Source organism: Somniosus microcephalus, chromosome 29 (assembly GCF_052327205.1).
Source record: "Somniosus microcephalus isolate GS21.2 chromosome 29, FLI_Smic_1.0, whole genome shotgun sequence".
NCBI classification, from domain to species: Eukaryota; Metazoa; Chordata; class Chondrichthyes; order Squaliformes; family Somniosidae; genus Somniosus; species Somniosus microcephalus.
The window spans coordinates 20948778-20966210 of NC_141015.1; the positions used below are offsets into that span (position 1 = coordinate 20948778).

Genomic DNA, 17433 nt, shown 5'->3' on the forward strand with positions numbered 1-17433 from the left:
ATTGAAGCTCACTCTACTCGCCCACAACACTCTGCCACTTTTCCGTTTCTTGACTCAGTTACTACCCCGTGGTCTCTCTGAGTGAGAGCAGCTTTTTAGGGCCCATTTACGGAACAGTTTTTGTGCTCGGCTCATGTCCATCAGCTTGAGACTGCCTGAACTGAAACACATACAACCCAAATCCTTATAGAGTGCCATCTTGGCTGAATTTGTAGCACCGACCTCTGAGCCAGAAGATCGTAGGTCCAAGCACTACACTGGGCTTAAGCACACGATCTCGGCAGACATTCCAGTACAGTGCCGAGGGAGATGGGGGCATCGGCAGTTTAGTGGGCGGGTATTCGTGTGGATGGAGGGTTTGGTGGACGGAGGTAAAAGATCGAGGAGATTTGGGAATATCGTACTTCCGCAGGTAACTCACTTGCACCCACACTTCCGCGATCTTTTAAGCCACGCAATTGGTTTAAGAATATAAGAATTAGGAGTAGGCCATTTGGCCCTCGAGCCTGCTCCGCCATTCAATGAGATCATGGCTCATCTTTGACCTCAACTCCACTTTCTCCATATCCCTTGATTATTTTAGGCCAGAATTTTCAGAGGTAAGAGCGGGTGGGCTGGGGGTGTGGGGGGGCAAGTGAAAGTTGAGAAAATATGAACTTTGACCCCAACCCGCCCACTTTCACCTTTCACTCAGGAGGAAGCGGGTTGGCAGTTTAAATATTATAATGAGGCCTGAAACTTCTACTTTAACCTGCTTTTCAGGTTTTACTGCAGGCGGCTGGGGATCCTGGGGCTCGGGATTCCCGATGGCTGCAACGAGGCGGCCTCAGCCTTGGGGAGCAATCCTTCTGGGCCAGGAGGAGCGGGGGGAGTGCTTCCTCTTGTCCACCAAGATCCCCCACCAGCAGCCTGCCCCTCTCCGGGGTCAGGGTTCGGGCTCCTCCCCGGGGTCAGGGTTCGGGCTCCTCCCCGGGGTCAGGGTTCGGGCTCCTCCCCGGGGTCAGGGTTTGGGGCCCCTCCCCGGGGTCAGGGTTCGGGGCCCCTCTCCAGGGTCAGGGTTCGGGCTCCTCCCCGGGGTCAGGGTTCGGGGCCCCTCCCCGGGGTCGGGGTTCGGGGCCCTCCCCGGGGTCGGGGTTCGGGGGCCCTCCCCGGGGTCGGGGTTCGGGGCCCCTCCCCGGGGTCGGGGTTCGGGGCCCCTCCCCGGGGTCGGGGTTCGGGGCCCCTCCCCGGGGTCGGGGTTCGGGGCCCCTCCCCGGGGTCGGGGTTCGGGGCCCCTCCCCGGGGTCGGGGTTCGGGGCCCCTCCCCGGGGTCGGGGTTCGGGGCCCCTCGTCGGGGTCGGGGTTCGGGGCCCCTCGTCGGGGTCGGGGTTCGGGGCCCCTCCCCGGGGTCGGGGTTCGGGGCCCTCCCCGGGGTCGGGGTTCGGGGCCCCTCGTCGGGGTCGGGGTTCGGGGCCCCTCGTCGGGGTTCGGGGCCCCTCCCCGGGGTCGGGGTTCGGGGCCCCTGGTCGGGGTTCGGGCCCCTCCCCGGGTTCGGGGCCCCTCGTCGGGGTTCGGGGCCCCTGGTCGGGGTTCGGGGCCCCTCCCCGGGGTCAGGGCTCAGACCCCTGCCCTCACCGTGCGGGTGGGGAACGGGAAAATCCAGCCCTTGGTGTCCAAAAAAACGTTATATGTTACTGATTCTCTGCTACAAGATGTTGGTATACACCTATAAATAGAATATTGTAGATGAATTACAATGTGTATTAGAGACCCCCAGTGGTAGTGAACCAAAATATAGCACAAACTAATCTTTAGGTGGTGGTGTTATTCATTCGTACCCAGATTACGGGCACCTCTGAGGGCGAATGCAGAGGAAACTCCAGGCCTATCATTTTCTTAATGCACCAGCTAATTCCAAAATCCCGATGACCAATTTAAAATAAAGTATTCGCCTTGCTGATAACCTGCAGCGATGGTGGTGTCGCATTACTCTCTTAAGAGCACAAGGATTGGAGCAGGAGTAGGCCACATGACCCCTCGAGCCTGCTCCGCCATTCAGTAAGGTCATGGCTGATCATCAACCTCAACTCCACTTTCTCACCGGATCCCCATTTCCCTTGATTCCCCTAGAGTCCAAAAATCTATCGATCTCAGCCTTGAATATACTCAACGACTGAACATCTTATTGCTGAAGATCCATAGGGAGAGTGCGATCTTGAGTTTCATAGTCATTCAGAGAAGAAAAATATCTTGATTGGTTTCTAGTGACACCTCACAAGTTGACCAGTATGTTTGGTTCAGCCTTAAGATTGTAACTTGTATCTCTGTTGCCTCTTAGTGATCCTTGGCGGATTAAAGGATTCAATTAAGGAAATCAGAAGATGCAGACGCTTGTTAATTATTGCTTGTGGAACAAGTTATCATACTGGGCTGGCGGTAGGTTTTCATTATTGTCGTTGAAATCTTCTATCCTGAACAAATCTGTTACAATAAGAGACTTAATTCAGGTTTTGCTGTGACCATTTCATGACAATCTCGACATGACTTACAGCCCAGCTTATTTTCTATTTGATCGACATGTACATGGTTTGTTTTTGGTTTATATTCATTCTCTGGCTGCGGGCGTTGCTGGCAAGGCCGGCATTTATTGCCCATTCCTTGTCACCCCGAGAAGGTGGCGGTGGGCCTACTTGAAGCAGTTTGATACAACTGTGCGTGGCTTGCTGGCCCACTTCAGAGGCTAGTTGAGATTCAGTCGCTTTGGCGTGAGGCTGGAGTCACGTACAGGCCAGACCGGGTAAGGACGGCAGGTTTCCTCCCCTGAAGGACATTAGTGAAGCAGATGGGGTTTTTTTTTTTGTTTAAAATAACAATCTGACAGCTTGACGGTCACATTTACTTCACTTTTTTTAAAACTGAATTAAGATTCTCAAACTGCCATGATGGGATTTGAGCTCCCGTCTCCTGGATTACTAGTCCAGTAACACAACCACGACGCTTCCGTTCCTACTTCTCAACTATATAGGTCGGGTGGCCGAATTTCTCCGCCCCGTGTTGCAATATGGTTCTGAGCAGTGGTTAGTGAAATTTGTTGTGAAGGGTATTCATCGCTCCCTTGCACTCTGACCCTGCATCACCTTTGACCCCAACTGTAGCCTTATGTAAAGCCAGTTTGCAGCGGTTTCAGCTCACATGCTCATTCAGTAAAGTTCACTCTGGGACTTTAATGGTGCGGAGAGCATTCGATGATGTTCACCATTATAGAAATTTACAAATGGGGGAACCATTTGATCAACTCCATCATCTTCAGTTTTCCGAGGGGGAGCCTGAGTAAATTTCACTCGTGCGTGTGTGGGGGGGTGTGTGGACAGGTTAGAAAGAAACTACATGGAAGGGGGCAAGCGGTTTGTGGCGGGAGCTCTGATTGATATTTAAATCAGTTAAAGGATATGCACGTTATAGGTGTGTGCTTTAGGAGTTATAAAAATTTCAGACAGGAACCACTCTCATTAGTTTACATGTGTGTATGGATGTGTATATATATATAGACACATAGAACTGTGTATGTATGATATATAGTGAGCGATAGATATATATATATATTAGCGAGAGAGAGATATGGATATATGTAGATAGATATAGACAGATACACATATACTATACTAGCTGGAGTGCCCGGCGGTGCCGAGGCTTTTTTGAGGGCATGTTGTTGTTGGAAGAGAGAGAGAGAGAGAGCGAGCGACTGGGGGGAAGAGAGCGAGCGACTGGGGGGAAGAGAGCGAGCGACTGGGGGGAAGAGAGCGAGCGACTGGGGGGAAGAGAGCGAGCGACTGGGGGGAAGAGAGCGAGCGACTGGGGGGAAGAGAGCGAGCGACTGGGGGGAAGAGAGCGAGCGACTGGGGGAAGAGAGCGAGCGACTGGGGGGAAGAGAGCGAGCGACTGGGGGGAAGAGAGCGAGCGACTGGGGGGAAGAGAGCGAGCGACTGGGGGGAAGAGAGCGAGCGACTGGGGGGAAGAGAGCGAGCGACTGGGGGGAAGAGAGCGAGCGACTGGGGGGAAGAGAGCGAGCGACTGGGGGGAAGTGAGTGAGACAACTGGGGGGAAGAGAGAGAGAGCGACTGGGGGGGGAAGAGAGAGAGCGCGACTGGGGGGAAGAGAGAGAGCGCGACTGGGGGAAGAGAGAGAGCGCGACTGGGGGGAAGAGAGAGAGAGCGCGACTGGGGGGAAGAGAGAGAGCGCGACTGGGGGGAAGAGAGAGAGCGCGACTGGGGGGAAGAGAGAGAGCGCGACTGGGGGGAAGAGAGAGAGCGCGACTGGGGGGAAGAGAGAGAGCGCGACTGGGGGGGAAGAGAGAGAGCGCGACTGGGGGGGAAGAGAGAGAGCGCGACTGGGGGGAAGAGAGAGAGCGCGACTGGGGGGGAAGAGAGAGAGCGCGACTGGGGGGGAAGAGAGAGAGCGCGACTGGGGGGGAAGAGAGAGAGCGCGACTGGGGGGGAAGAGAGAGAGCGCGACTGGGGGGGAAGAGAGAGAGCGCGACTGGGGGGGAAGAGAGAGAGCGCGACTGGGGGGGAAGAGAGAGCGACGGGGGAGGGAGGGGAAGGGGAGGAGGGGGTGGGGTGTGTGGGGGGGGAAAAGGGGGGTGGGAAGGGTGTGGGGGGGAAGGAGGGGGGAAGGGAGAAAGGGAGTGGGGGGAGAAAGGGAGGGGGGGAGCCAGCAGACCCTCTCCCCTCTGCCAGCGATGGCTCCCCGGAGCTCAGTGCCACCCCACGCACTGACATGGCCCAGCCGAGCGCGGCGCCCCGGTTAGCCTGAGCCCCGCCCCCCGCCCTCCCAAGCCCCGGCTTCAAGACCGCCGATTGCAGCTGGGCCTCCGCTGGAGCCAAGCCCCGGCAATGGGCGTGAGCCGGCTTGAGGCTGAGAGAGGGCCGGGCCCGGTTGCCGGGGTAACCCTTCCCTCCCCCCTTTCCCGCTCTCCCGAGCACCGGCCTCCCGAGCCCCGCCCTCCCGAGCACTGGCCACCCGCCCAAGCCGCGGGGGCGAAGGAGAGAGAGAGCCGCCGCTCCTCCGGTCAATGTGTTGCGGGCCGACCCTTGATGAGTGCCCAATCAGCTGAGCCCGAGCCCCGCGGTGACCGCAACTCACCTCCTGCTAGACTCCCTCCCGCCCCGCCAGCCTTTACAAAATGGCAACGATGGCTACGCTCGGCCCAGTCCTGCGCCGCCAGCCTTTACCAAGATGGCGGCGATCGCGGGGCAGGCCCAGCGGGAGGGGTGGTGCCTAGCTCGGGCGTGGCTGGGCAACAGAGGCCCAGGCTTCCAGACCTCCAAAAACGGTGAAAGGTAGGAAAATTATAGAGGTTAGAGAAAAGATTGACAAATTAATTAACTTTTTTTAAAAACAATTTGTGTTTTAAAAGCAACTTCTTTTTTGCTGGAAATCTAGATTTGAAAAGAAACACGCAGCAAGTGGGGGGGAAAAAAAATAAACTTACGAATCAAGATGGCTGACACTCACCTCAGTTCAGAATGATAAGGCCCGCCCACACACGCACCGATTGGTCAACCGTCAGGTCACTGAACTGTAGGATTGGTCAATCATCACGTCACTCAACTCTAGGATGGCCCGCCTGCACATACAATGAACCCGCCCCCACTCGATGCTAATGAGCAGATAATGAGCGGAATTTTGAACGTTTTTTGGATACCGTCGGCACAATTTTTGTCCAACCAAAAAGTAAATACGCCTACAAGAGTCCCCTAATGATGAGCTTTTTTTTGATATAACATATGTGTAGGTACGCTCTAACTTTTGATTGTATAGCCAGACAGACAGACAGACAGAGAGACATAACGTTTTATATAGATATAGATAGAGAGGGGTGTGTGTGTGTATAGATAGAGAGAGACAGCAAGCGAGCGATAGCTATATATAGACAGAGATACCAATATATGTGTACATATATGTGCGCATTCTGCTTCCTCCTTGGCTGTAGAAAATAAACCTTGGAGAAGTTGGGAAGCCATTTTATAAAACCTGGAGCTCCGGTGTGTGAACAACTCCGCCATGTCTTTTAGATTCTACCTGGAAAAAGTGAAAACTTTTTCAAGTTTCTGAACAAAACTGGGACATATAGGCAGGGGAGGGGGCAGCCTTTATCCTTTAAACTGCTTCCCACGCTCCTCTCACAGTAGCTCTTCTAAATTAAGATTAGCCACTGGAGGAAAGTATCCCCGATTTCCATCGCTCCACCATAGGCGGCCGTGTCTTCAGATGCCTAGATCCTAAGCTCTAAAATTCCCTCCCTAAACCTCCCCACCCCTCTTTCCTTTAAGACGCTCCATAAAACCTACCTCTTTGACCAAGCTTTCGGTCACCTGTCCTAATATCTCCTTATGTGGCTCGGTGTCAAATTTTATCTGATAATGCTCCTTTAAAATAACACTGGTGGAAGAAGTAAGAGGATGCGGAGAGACGAGGTGTCGCTATGCAACACTCGCTCCTCGAGTGACTGACCATGAAAGCCCAGCTGTGAAGCTGCATTGGCCTGCGACCAGTGCAGCCTCCCGCTCGCTCACATCTACCTCATGCCTCGCTCCGCAGTGCTAGTTCACCGCTGGCACTCGGGACCTAGACTGGCCTTTGGCAGGAAGCAGCATTGTAATGTACATGAATGCTCCTCTAATTCTGGCCTCTTGCGCATCCCTGATTTCCTTCACCCCCACCATTTGCGGCCCTGCCTTCAGCTGTCCAGGCCCGAAGCTCTGGAACGCCCTCCCTAAACCTCTTCACTTCTCCACCCCTCTCCTCCTTAAAGGCATTGTGTAAAACCTACCTCTTTGGCCAAGCTTTGGCCACCTGTCCTAATATCTCTATGTGGCTCGGTGTCAAATTTTGTTAGATAACGCTCCTGGGAAGTACCTTGGGATTGTTTACTACATTAAAAGCGCTGTATAAATGCCAGTTATTGTTGAGCAGATCAGAATTGTAGGGCATTCCAGCATATTTTGGGCCTCGGCCTCGGTTCGGTGGTAGCCCCCCCCCCCCCCCCCGTCTCTGAGTTAGGTAATCGTTCAGCTTTCACGCCATAGACTTGAGCACTAATCTAAACTCGCGCTTCAGTGCAGCACTGAGGGAGCTTTGAGGCCAATCCGAGTACGTCAATTGCTGTAACATCTCCAAACAACCAGCTGAGTACAGGGTAAGGATCAAATCCCAAGACTGTCCTGGTCTGGCCCAATACTGGGCTGGGATAGGCACTCTGAAATGTAAGTGAATTTGGGCAAAATGAACTCCAAAGTATTTTAAACCACATTATGTGTGTGTGTGCGCTCCCTGTTGTTGTATTAAGTGTCAGCCGTGGCCCAGTTGGTAGCACACTCTCCTCTGAGCCAGAAGGTTGTGGGTTCAAGTCCCACTCCAGGGACTTGAGCACATAAAGCTAGGCTGACACTCCAGTGCAGAGCTGAGGGAGTGCTGCACTGTCGGAGGTGCCGTCTTTCGGATGAGACGTTAAACCGAGGCCCCATCTGCTCTGTCAGGTGGACGTAAAAGATCCCGTGGCACTATTTCGTAGAAGAGCAGGGGAGTTCTCCCCGGTGTCCTGGCCAAGATTTATCCCTCAATCAACATAACAAAAACAGATTATCTGGTCATTATCACATTGCTGTTTGTGGGAGCTTGCTGTATGCAAATTGGCTGCCGTGTTTCCTACATTACAACAGTGACTACACTTCAAAAAGTACTTCATTGGCTGTAAAGCGCTTTGAGATGTCTGGTGGTCGTGAAAGGCACTACATAAACACAAGTCTTTCTTTGTTTTTGTTTTATTAAAATGGTCATTAGCAGTTAAGAAAATATTTTGGCCGTTTTGAGGGCTTTAATGAGCTCTCTGGGCCAAACAAAATTTCCTTGCGAAAGCTGCAGCTCCACACAACGTGCTGTTCTTTGGAAGATTGTTAAGGCAAGCCCGAGCCCCATACGCAACGAGCCAGGGATCTCACTCGGTGGGGTGGGGGGGGGGGGGGTTCTGTCGGAGCGCGACGGGATAAATTGGAATGCAAGTCGGGTCTTTGACCATCCCGCAGCTCCTCCGGCCAGTTACAGAGTAACACTGGAAGAGGCCGCGGTATTATTCACCTGTCCCTGGGGCAGGGTTGACAACTCTGGTTGGACCTGTTCCTGGAGCTCCCATCACATGACCTGCCCCGCTTCCACGATTGGTCGACCAACACGTCCATCCTCACGGAGCACCGCCTTCCCGCGGCCAATTCGGAGTGAACAGACTCTTCGTTACCCGACCAGATGGTTCTCCGCTTCAGTCAACCAGCCCCTTTTCCCATCTCCAGTCTTTCTTTATAACTAATAAGTGAAAGTGTTGCAAGAATTTTTTTTAAAAGCACACAAACCTCCTTGTGATTTCTCTCCCAGGGTTTACTGGCAGCAGTGGCCAGGAGATCAATCGTCAATTCCTGGAGATGCCTTCTTCTTAGGTTGGCAGTCCCTCGGAACCGAGGATGACTTGCTTCCACATTAAGAATGAGTTCTCAGGTGACTGATGAGTCCAATGCGGGACCTACAGTCTCTGGCACAGGTGGGGCAGATGGTGGTTGGAGGCGCGGGTGGGTGGGGTGCTTGGGTTGATGTGCGCTCCTTCCACTGTTTGCACTTGGCTTCCGCTTGCTCCCGGCGAAGAGACTCGAGGTGTTCGGCGCCTTCCCGGATGCTTCTCTTCCACTTTGTGCGGTCTTGGGCCAGGGATTCCCAGGTGTCGGTGGTGATGTTGCACTTTTTCAAGGAGGCTTTGAGGGTGTCCTTGAAGCGTTTCCTCTGCCCACCTGGGGCTCTCTTGCCGTGTCGGAGCTCCGAGTAGAACGCTTGTTTTGGGAGTCTCGTATCGGGCATGTGGACGATGTGGCCCGTCCATCGGAACTGATCAAGCGTGGTCAAAGCTTCGATACTGTCCATCGATGGAGACTCCAGGACAGTGCTGGAGGGTTGGCGACCAATGATCCCCCTAAGGTGCGCGGGAGCACAGCCGTGCATCAATCGGGAGGTCCCGCGCAGGCCGCTCACAAGCTGTTGCTGCTGGAAGAGAAACCGCGCAGCAAATTTAAAGGGACTGCGCACAGGAAAAAAAAGGAGTTGGCAACCTTACCAGGGGTGGGGAGGAGGGAGAAGAACAAAATGTCAGTCCAGTTTATTTAAGTGACTGTGGAGACAATTTTAACCCTACTCGTTCAGCAGAAACCTGGCGGGCGGGCAGTTAAAATCACCCTGGCTCTTACCTGTCCGAAAGCCACCACGATCGCAACATCCGCAATTTTAACCTGCTCTCCTGAGCAGGCAGCAAGGACAGGCACCCGGAGCCAACGGGGTCCTCCTTTACATATGCATGCTGCGGCCCGATGACATCATCGAGACCCGACTGTAATTTGAACTCTGGCCTGAGTGGGGAATCCACCTGGGGCTAAAATTGGGCCCACGTGGCATGTTTGTGCTGCACTGTGTGTTTCCCTCCTTCCTTTGCGGAACAGGCTCGAGGGGCTGAATGGCCTGCTCCTGATCCTATGTTTTCCAGTCTGTCCAAACAACACCCGGTATTTGTGGCCAGTAATTTGCTGTGTGATGGAAAGCCCGTGTGTATTTTAAAGTCCGTTCGGTGGGCCTGCGCGTGGTGCTAAAAGTATGCGGATGTGTCCGCCCGTTAATGGCTGATTTATGACGGCGCTGTATCTGGAGCCTGCCTCACACAGCTGTTGTCTAATAGCCACAAATTGTCTGCTGTTTGAAAGGAGCTGGGTGGGCAACTGTTTCACGCTAAACTGTGCCGCACACTGACACAGGCCGCATGCCTCATTAATCCGGCTCAATTATAAAGAGACAATTATCTCTCCAGAAATTGAATTCACATGTAAATCGCGGTGCAGCCGAGCCCCACAAGGGTGGCTGCTTTCCCCCACCACCTCCCCCAGAAGCTGCTCCACTCTCGCAGAGCAGGAATAACTGAGCGTTCGCTGCAGTATAATCGTGCTTCTGTACTTTCCCAGCCCGTGATTTGAAGTTGGGTTTTCAGAAGTCAGGCTGTTTGATTGGTCCTCCGCTTGTTTGCATCGTGGGCTGTACAGCAGTTGAAGTTGGCCGGCTTTCTTTCAGTCCTGTAATGCGATCTATTGCCGCTCCTGCCTGTATTTGGAAGCTCTCTTGAAAGCACTCGGGTGAGTGTGTAGGCGGTTTGGCTTGGCTATAGCGACGGGGAATTTTAGTAAAGACTTGCACCTCGTCGACCCGCATCCAGTTTTTCACGAGCATTTTGCTGAGGGTCCCCGCCGCCCCCCCACCACCCCCCCCCCCCCCCCCCCCCCGGTCCCAGTCGGAGTCTTTTCTCGAGGAGCACGCTCGGGGAGGGCTGTAACACAGGAAGAGAGAAAACCACCGGAGCGCTCGGAGCAACGAGTCGCTGAAACCAGACTGTCGGAAATTGCCGAAATACAAACAGAAAATGCTGGGCAACACTCAGCAGGTCGGGCAGCGTCTGTGGAGAGAGAAACCGAGTTAATGTTTCAGGTCGATGAACTTTGGAGATTAAGAGTTTTTAAGCAAGTACAGAAGCAGGGAAAGGGAGGGTGTGGGGGAGAGATGGTCTATTATAGAGTGCAGGGCAGGAGTGATTAAATGACAAAAGGGATGATGGTGCAAGGCAAAAGGGGTCAGTAATCCCTTCTCATATATTATAAATTGTGAGTCCTCTCAGATGCCACAGTCCCTTCCTTTGCCTCTTGCTTCCTCAGCACTGCACTGGAGTGTCAGCCTAGATTATCTGCTCAGGTCTCTGGAGTGGGGCTTGACCGAGATTGTGAAGGTCCCAGGTTCAATCTCCAATCTGTTATCTGAGGTGTGGGAGTTGTCACCTCTCAGTTAGGGTGGGAGGGGGAAAAGTCGGGCAAGATTCCTGTTCCTGATTGTGAGCCCTGCTGGAAATGTGCTTGTACGGGCGTCCGGTGAGAGCAGGATTGCCATGAGCGTGATGCCCCACGTGGTCCAATAGTTCACCCAACTATGCAAATCTGAGGTAAGGGCTTGACTTCAGCCCACCTCCCAGCTCTCCTTATCTGGGGATTGGCCTGTGGAGCTGCCAATTAAACCAACTGCCACCCTCTGAGAAACTAACCCTGAGCTCTGGTGAATGAGGCATTCCAACACCTAGTGGGTGTGGATGTTACAGGCTTCCGAACGACTTCAGGTGCCTTAAATTGAAGTGGAGTGTTGAAGGTACCCCTGGCCCATCGAGAGCTGATCCATGTGCTGAGCAATGTGTTTGTCTGTTCTGTGGATTTAATCCCTGCCAAGCTAAATTCAATTTAATTGCAACATCTAAATATAAATGACACCAAACCTCTTGTAAGGCCAAGTAGTTAAAAATCCCGAAGTACGACACACAAAAAGAACGAATCAAAGACCTTGGCCTAGAAATTCACTTGGGCGCGGGCAGGTCGCTCGCGCCCAAAAGTTAGCGCTGGGCGGGGAGGCATTAGCGCACGCCGTATATTCGTCTTCTGCGCCCCAATTCGGAAGTGGGCGCTATACCAGGGTGTGCCCGCCTCCGTTTGGGGCGCTGCAACTGAATATCTGCGCGCTAGTTGCCGCAGCGCCACCCGATGCGGAGCGGCAGGCTGCGGTACTGCAGGCCTCCCCCTTCTCTTAAGGGGGAGGTGCCTGCAACGGCCGGAGCCCTGATCGCGAGTGCCGGCAAAAGAGCCCGGCACAATGGAGAAGTGCCGGGCTCCACGGAAACCAGCCGGCAATGCCGCGGGGGGGGGGTGGAGGAGGCCGGGGAAGGAGGTGCGGGCAGGCGGCCGCCGAAAAAGCGGCCGACCGCACCTTCAGCTTTAAAGCGCCCCACTATGGCAGCAGGACGGCCCCGTTTTCTGTTCGCTGTTTGCGCCCGCTTCGGAGGAGGCGGGCGCAAATAAATATGGGGATCGGCGTGGTTTCGGGGCGTTACGGGCCACCGCGCACACCGATGACGTCATCGGTCCCGGCGCAGCGCTAACGGCTACCGCCGCCAATACCGCTGCACTCAATTTCAGCGCTACCACCCCGCCGGCGCAAAAGACCTCTTTAGGCGCTAAGTGGGCGCAAGGCCCACTGAATTTCTAGGCCCTTGCCTTTATATCGCACCTTTCACGACCTCAGGGCGTCGCAAAGCACTTTACAGCCAATGAATTGTAGTCGCTGTTGTAATGCAGGGAAACGCGGCAACTAATTTGCGCACAGCAAGCTCCCACAAACGTAATTGAGTTTAAATGACCAGGTAATCATTTTAGTGATGTTGGGTGAGGGATAAATATTGGCCAGGACACCGAGGCGAACACCCCTGCTCTTCTTAGAAATAGTGGCCGCGGTATCTTTTACATGAGAGAGCAGACGGGGGGTCTCGGTTTAACGTCTCATCCGAAAGATGGCAGCTCCGACGGTGCAGCTCTTCCTCCGCACTGCACTGGAGTGTCAGCCTAGATTATCGTCTCTGGAGTGGGGCTTGACCGAGATTGTGAAGGTCCCTAGTTCAATCTCCAATCTATGTTATCTGAGGTGTGGGAGTTGCCATCTCTCAGTTAGGGCAGGAGGGGGAATAATCGGGCAAGATTCCCGTTCCTGATTGCGAGCCCTGCTGGAAGTGCGCTTGTATGGGCGTCCGGTGAGAGCAGGATTGCCATGAGCGTGATGCCCCACGTGGTCCAATAGTTCACCCAACTATGCAAATCTGAGGTAAACGAAGTCCCGTTAAAACTGCAGCATAGACACATTTTCAGCAATCCCTTAGTTCCTTCATTAACGCCAGAGTGTCCATTTCTGCCCAATCCAAGTCCGTTTAAATTGATGTTTATTTTCCATTCATTCCGTCAATTGAATGTTAAAGAAAGAAAGAACTTGCGTTTATATAGTGCCTTTCACAACCTCAGGACATCCTGAAGCACTTCACAGCCGATGAAGTACTTTTTCAAAGTGGAGTCACTGTTGTAATGTAGGAAACGTGGCAACCAATTTGCGCACAGCAAGCTCCCACAAACAGCAATGTGATAATGACCAGATAATCTGTTTTAGTGACGTTGGTTGGGAGCAGATGGGGCCTTGGTTTTTAATGTCTCATCCGAAAGACGGCGCCTCCAACAGTTCAGCACTCCCTCAGCACTGCGCTGTAGTGTCAGCTTAGATTATGCTGTCAAGTGTCTGGAGTGGGATTTAACTTTTAAGGTTTAACTTGCGCGTGTTGCATAGAGGATCATCAGAACCCCCTTAAAAAGACCCGGGCCTTGGTATTAGCGAAACACTGGTGTTCCGCAGACTTTCACTGAGATCAGCGGAGTTGAGCTTAGCAATTTCAAAATTCTCATACTTGTTTTCAAATCCCTCCATGGCCTCGCCCCTCCCTATCTCTCTAATCTCCTTCAGCCCCACAACCCCCCCCCCCCGAGATATCTGCGCTCCTCTAATTCTGCCCTCTTGAGCATCCCTGATTATAATCGTGCCACCATTGGTGGCCGTGCCTTCTGTTACCTAGGCCCTAAGCTCTGGAATTCCCTGCCTAAACCTCTCCGCCTCGCTACCTCTCTTTCCTCCTTTAAGAAGCTCCTTAAAACCTACCTCTTTGGCCAAGCTTTTGGTCACCTGCCCTAATTTCTCCTCATGGGGCTCGGTGTCAAATTTTTTGTCTTATACTCCTGTGCGCGTCTTGGGACGTTTTACTACGTTACAGGCGCTATATAAATACCAGTTGTTGGTGTAGCAACTTCAGTTTTGAAATAGTATTGTTATATTAACTAAGAAAAGCATGTGGAATTTTGTAGCGCGACTGTTGTATTAAAGAGGACATGTGATGAAATCTATCTTAAACTTGTGAAGAATAGGCCCCTGGATGAGATACTAGAGGGCAGTTGACCCTCGAGGAACTATACCCAAGCATGAGTGGGTGCCTTCAGAGGGTGGGAAATTTTAATTTTAAGGTAAAAAATACAAAATTTGTCTTTGTAGTTTAGTGTCCCAGACTAGACCTGACAGACTTGACCTAATTTCCACCTGTGTCTTGGTTCTTCTCTCAGACACGCCAAATCCTGGAGGAGCTGACGGAGCTGCCGGTCATGGTGGAACTTTCTAGCGACTTCCTGGATCGCAGTACGCCCGTCTTCCGGGATGACGTGTGCTTTTTCCTCAGCCAATCAGGTACTGCACAGCATTTTGCAAAGCAGGTGCAAAAATCATTTTCAAGGCTATTGATCCACCTTCGTGAAGATTATCCTGTGTGTGACTGCCCCTGAAGCTTTTTTTTTTAATACATCTTCTGGGATCTGGGTGCCGCCGGCAAGGACGGCATTTATTGGCCGTCCTTAGTTTCCCTGAGGAGGAGGAGGTGGCGGGCCTACTTGAACCGCTGCAGCCCATTCTTTCTAGTGGTTTGGTGCAACCAGGCGGCGGGCCAGTTCACTTCAGAGGGCAGTTAAGAGTCGACTACGTTGATGTGGGACTGCAGTCAGGTCTAGACCAGACCAGGCAAGGACGGCCGGTTTCCTTCCCTCAAAAGGACATTAGGGAACCAGTTGGGTTGTTACGACAACCGCCAGCTTCATGGTTGCTTTTTTGCGGACACCATTTTTTCCTTATTTCCAGATTTTATTCAAACTGAATTCAGATTCTCGAGCTGCCCGAGGTGGGATTTGAACTCGGCTTCTCTGCACCGTCGCCCAGGCCTCTGAATTATTAGCCTAGCCGCTACACTACCGTACGCTTTCTTTTTAAGGGGCGTTCCCCAGGCCTGACATCAGGAGTCGAGAGGATGGTATGCCATCCGATGCCTGGCCACTGCTCGTGGGTGTGTCAATGGCAACAGGGTGCCTAGGCTTGGAGTGGATCAACGCCTTGACTCTGTGCTTCCCCAGGTCAACAGGGGTCAGGTCAGGAGCAGTGTGAAGTGTGACTTGAAGATGCAACTGCATCTTGACCCTGTTGGTGAAATTATACCACAGGATTTAATTTTCTGGCACGCTAGTTAACGTGCTTGAATAAAACTAACTTGTGCCCTATTTATTTACCTCATTTATAATAAAACTGGTCACTGGTCGTGTTAAGTAGCACACTAAGGATTTGTTATGCAAATATATTAGCCAGTGCGCTACCAGAAGAAATCACAGCCCGAGATCTGTTTGTTATAGGTTGGTATTTTTTTACCTTCAACGGGAACCTTTTCTTTTCTAAAAAATTGCAGAGACGAGATCGTGTCAAAACAACAATTTGCATTTATATAGCGCCTTGAACGTAGTAAAACGTCCCAAGGTGCTTCACAGGAGCATTATCAAACAAAATTTGACACTGAGCCACGTAAGGAGATATTAGGACTGTTTGGTCAAAGAGGTAGATTTGAAGGAGCGCCTCAAGGGAGGAGAGAGAGGCACACAGGTTTAGGGAGGGAATTCCAGAGCTTAGGGCCTCGGCAACAGAAGGCACGGCCGCCAACGGCGGAACGATTATAATCGGATGCTCAAGAGGGCGGAATTAGAGGAGCGCAGATATCTCTGAGGGGGTGCGGGGGGTTGTAGGAGATTAGCGATAGGGAGGGGCGAGGCCATGGAGGGATTTGAAAACAGGGTGAGAAATTTAAAATCAAGGTGTTGGTTAACCGGGAGCCAATGTAGGTCAGCGAGCACATGGGTGATGGACGAACAGGACTAGGTGTGAGTTAGGACACGGGCAGCCGAGATTTGGATGACCTCAAGTTTACGTAGGGTAGAACGTGGGAGGCCAGCCAGGAGTGCGTTGGAATAGTCAAGTCTAGAGGTAACAAAGGCATGGATGAGGGTTTCAGCAGCAGATGAGCTGAGGCAGGGGCAGAGTCGGGGGATGTTACGGAAGTGGAAACAGGCGATTTAAAAAAAAAAGTCACCCACCGCCGACATGTTTCCTCCTTTCCAAAGGGAATCAGCAGTTGTCTACAACTGAGTGGCTTGCTCGGCCCATTCAGAGGGCATTAAGTGTTAATCATGTAGAGTGGGGCTGGGCTCGCTTATTTATTCAAGAAAGCTCCTGGATTGTTGTAAAACCCCAACTGATTCGCTGATGTCCTTCAGGGTCGGCTGCCTTCCCTGAAGGACATTAGTGCACCAGTTGCATTTTTATGACAATGCAGTAGCTTTCTTGAATAACTGTCAGCTGTGGCTCAGTGGGTGGCACACTCGCCTCTGAGTCAGAAGGTCGTGGGTTCAAGTCCCACTCCAGGGACTTGAGCCCAAAATCTAGGCTGACACTCCAGTGCAGTGCTGAGGGAGTGCTGCACTGTCGGAGGTGCCGTCTTTCGGATGAGACATTAAATCGAGGCCCTGTCAGATCTCAGGTGGACGTAAAAGATCCCATGGCCACTATTTGAAGAAGAGAGGGGAGTTCTCCCCGGTGTCCTAGCCAATATTTATTCCTCAACTAACATCACTAAAAACAGATTATCTGGTCATTATCACATTGATGTTTATGAGAGCTTGTGTGTAAATTGGCTGCCGTGTTTCCAACAGTGACTACACTTCAAAAGTACTTCATTGGCTGTAAAGCGCTCTCGGACATCCTGAGGTCGTGAAAGGCGCTATATAAATGCAAGACTTTATTTTTTAAATAAGCACTTTGATGCTCTCTCGATGGCTCAGCTGGTCATGGGCATGAGGAAGATTCCTGGTTGGGTCCCTGTTGTGTGCTGAGTTAGCTGATTGTTGCCAGGGGTGACGGGAGGAGCCCCACGATTGGCTTCTGCCCCCTTGGGCTTAGGGCATGGTGGTGGGGGAGGAGTTAAAGTGGGCCAGCGTTCCTGCTCTTGATCGCTACCCAAGCACCCTTGCAGGAAGCGGGCAAGTGGGCTGAGGCCAAGATCAGCCTTGGCTGTGATGCCTCCATTTCTCCAGTCAGATAGTCTGCTGACATTCAGTATCAATCTTCTCGCAGTAGTAATAGCCACTCAGGAGGAGGTCCCCAGCACCAAGTTTAACACATTTTGAGAGACTGGGTAGAAATTTCAGAAGTGGTAAATAAAGTTCAAATTTCTAAGCTATTACCCTGTGGCCTCTCGCTAAATCTGTGCCGGTGTTTCACACCAATTATCAATGAGAAATTAAATCTAAAAATGTTAATTAAGTAACCCACATTCGTGCCTTTATGTGGGTGTGTTTGTATTTAGAATTGTACAGTGTTCTAGCATAGAAGGAGACCATTCAGCCCCTCATGCCTGTGCCAGCTCTCTGAAAGAGCTATCCACTTAGATCCATTTCCTTGCCCTGTTTCCCACACTCGTGTTATTTTTCCTTTGTCAGACACTTAAACATTTCCTTTTAAAAGCCAGTATAGATCCAGCATCAACTGTTCTTTCTGGTAGAGCTTAACAGCCCACGGTGTAAAAAAAAAACCCTGATCGCTTATGGTGGTGATCTT

The 17433-nt window shown here is 52.2% G+C and overlaps 1 protein-coding gene across 1 annotated transcript in view; it reads left to right on the top strand.

Annotated features, from left to right (window-relative positions):
• The window catches only part of LOC147098533 (glutamine--fructose-6-phosphate aminotransferase [isomerizing] 1-like), a 106250-nt gene that overhangs the window by 65746 nt on the left and 23071 nt on the right, over window positions 1-17433 (top strand). Inside the window, exons 12-13 of the mRNA XM_085970346.1 lie at window positions 2318-2415; window positions 14076-14196. Of these exons, the coding sequence (XP_085826472.1) occupies window positions 2318-2415; window positions 14076-14196 (219 nt within the window). The remainder of the gene's footprint in view (window positions 1-2317; window positions 2416-14075; window positions 14197-17433) is intronic.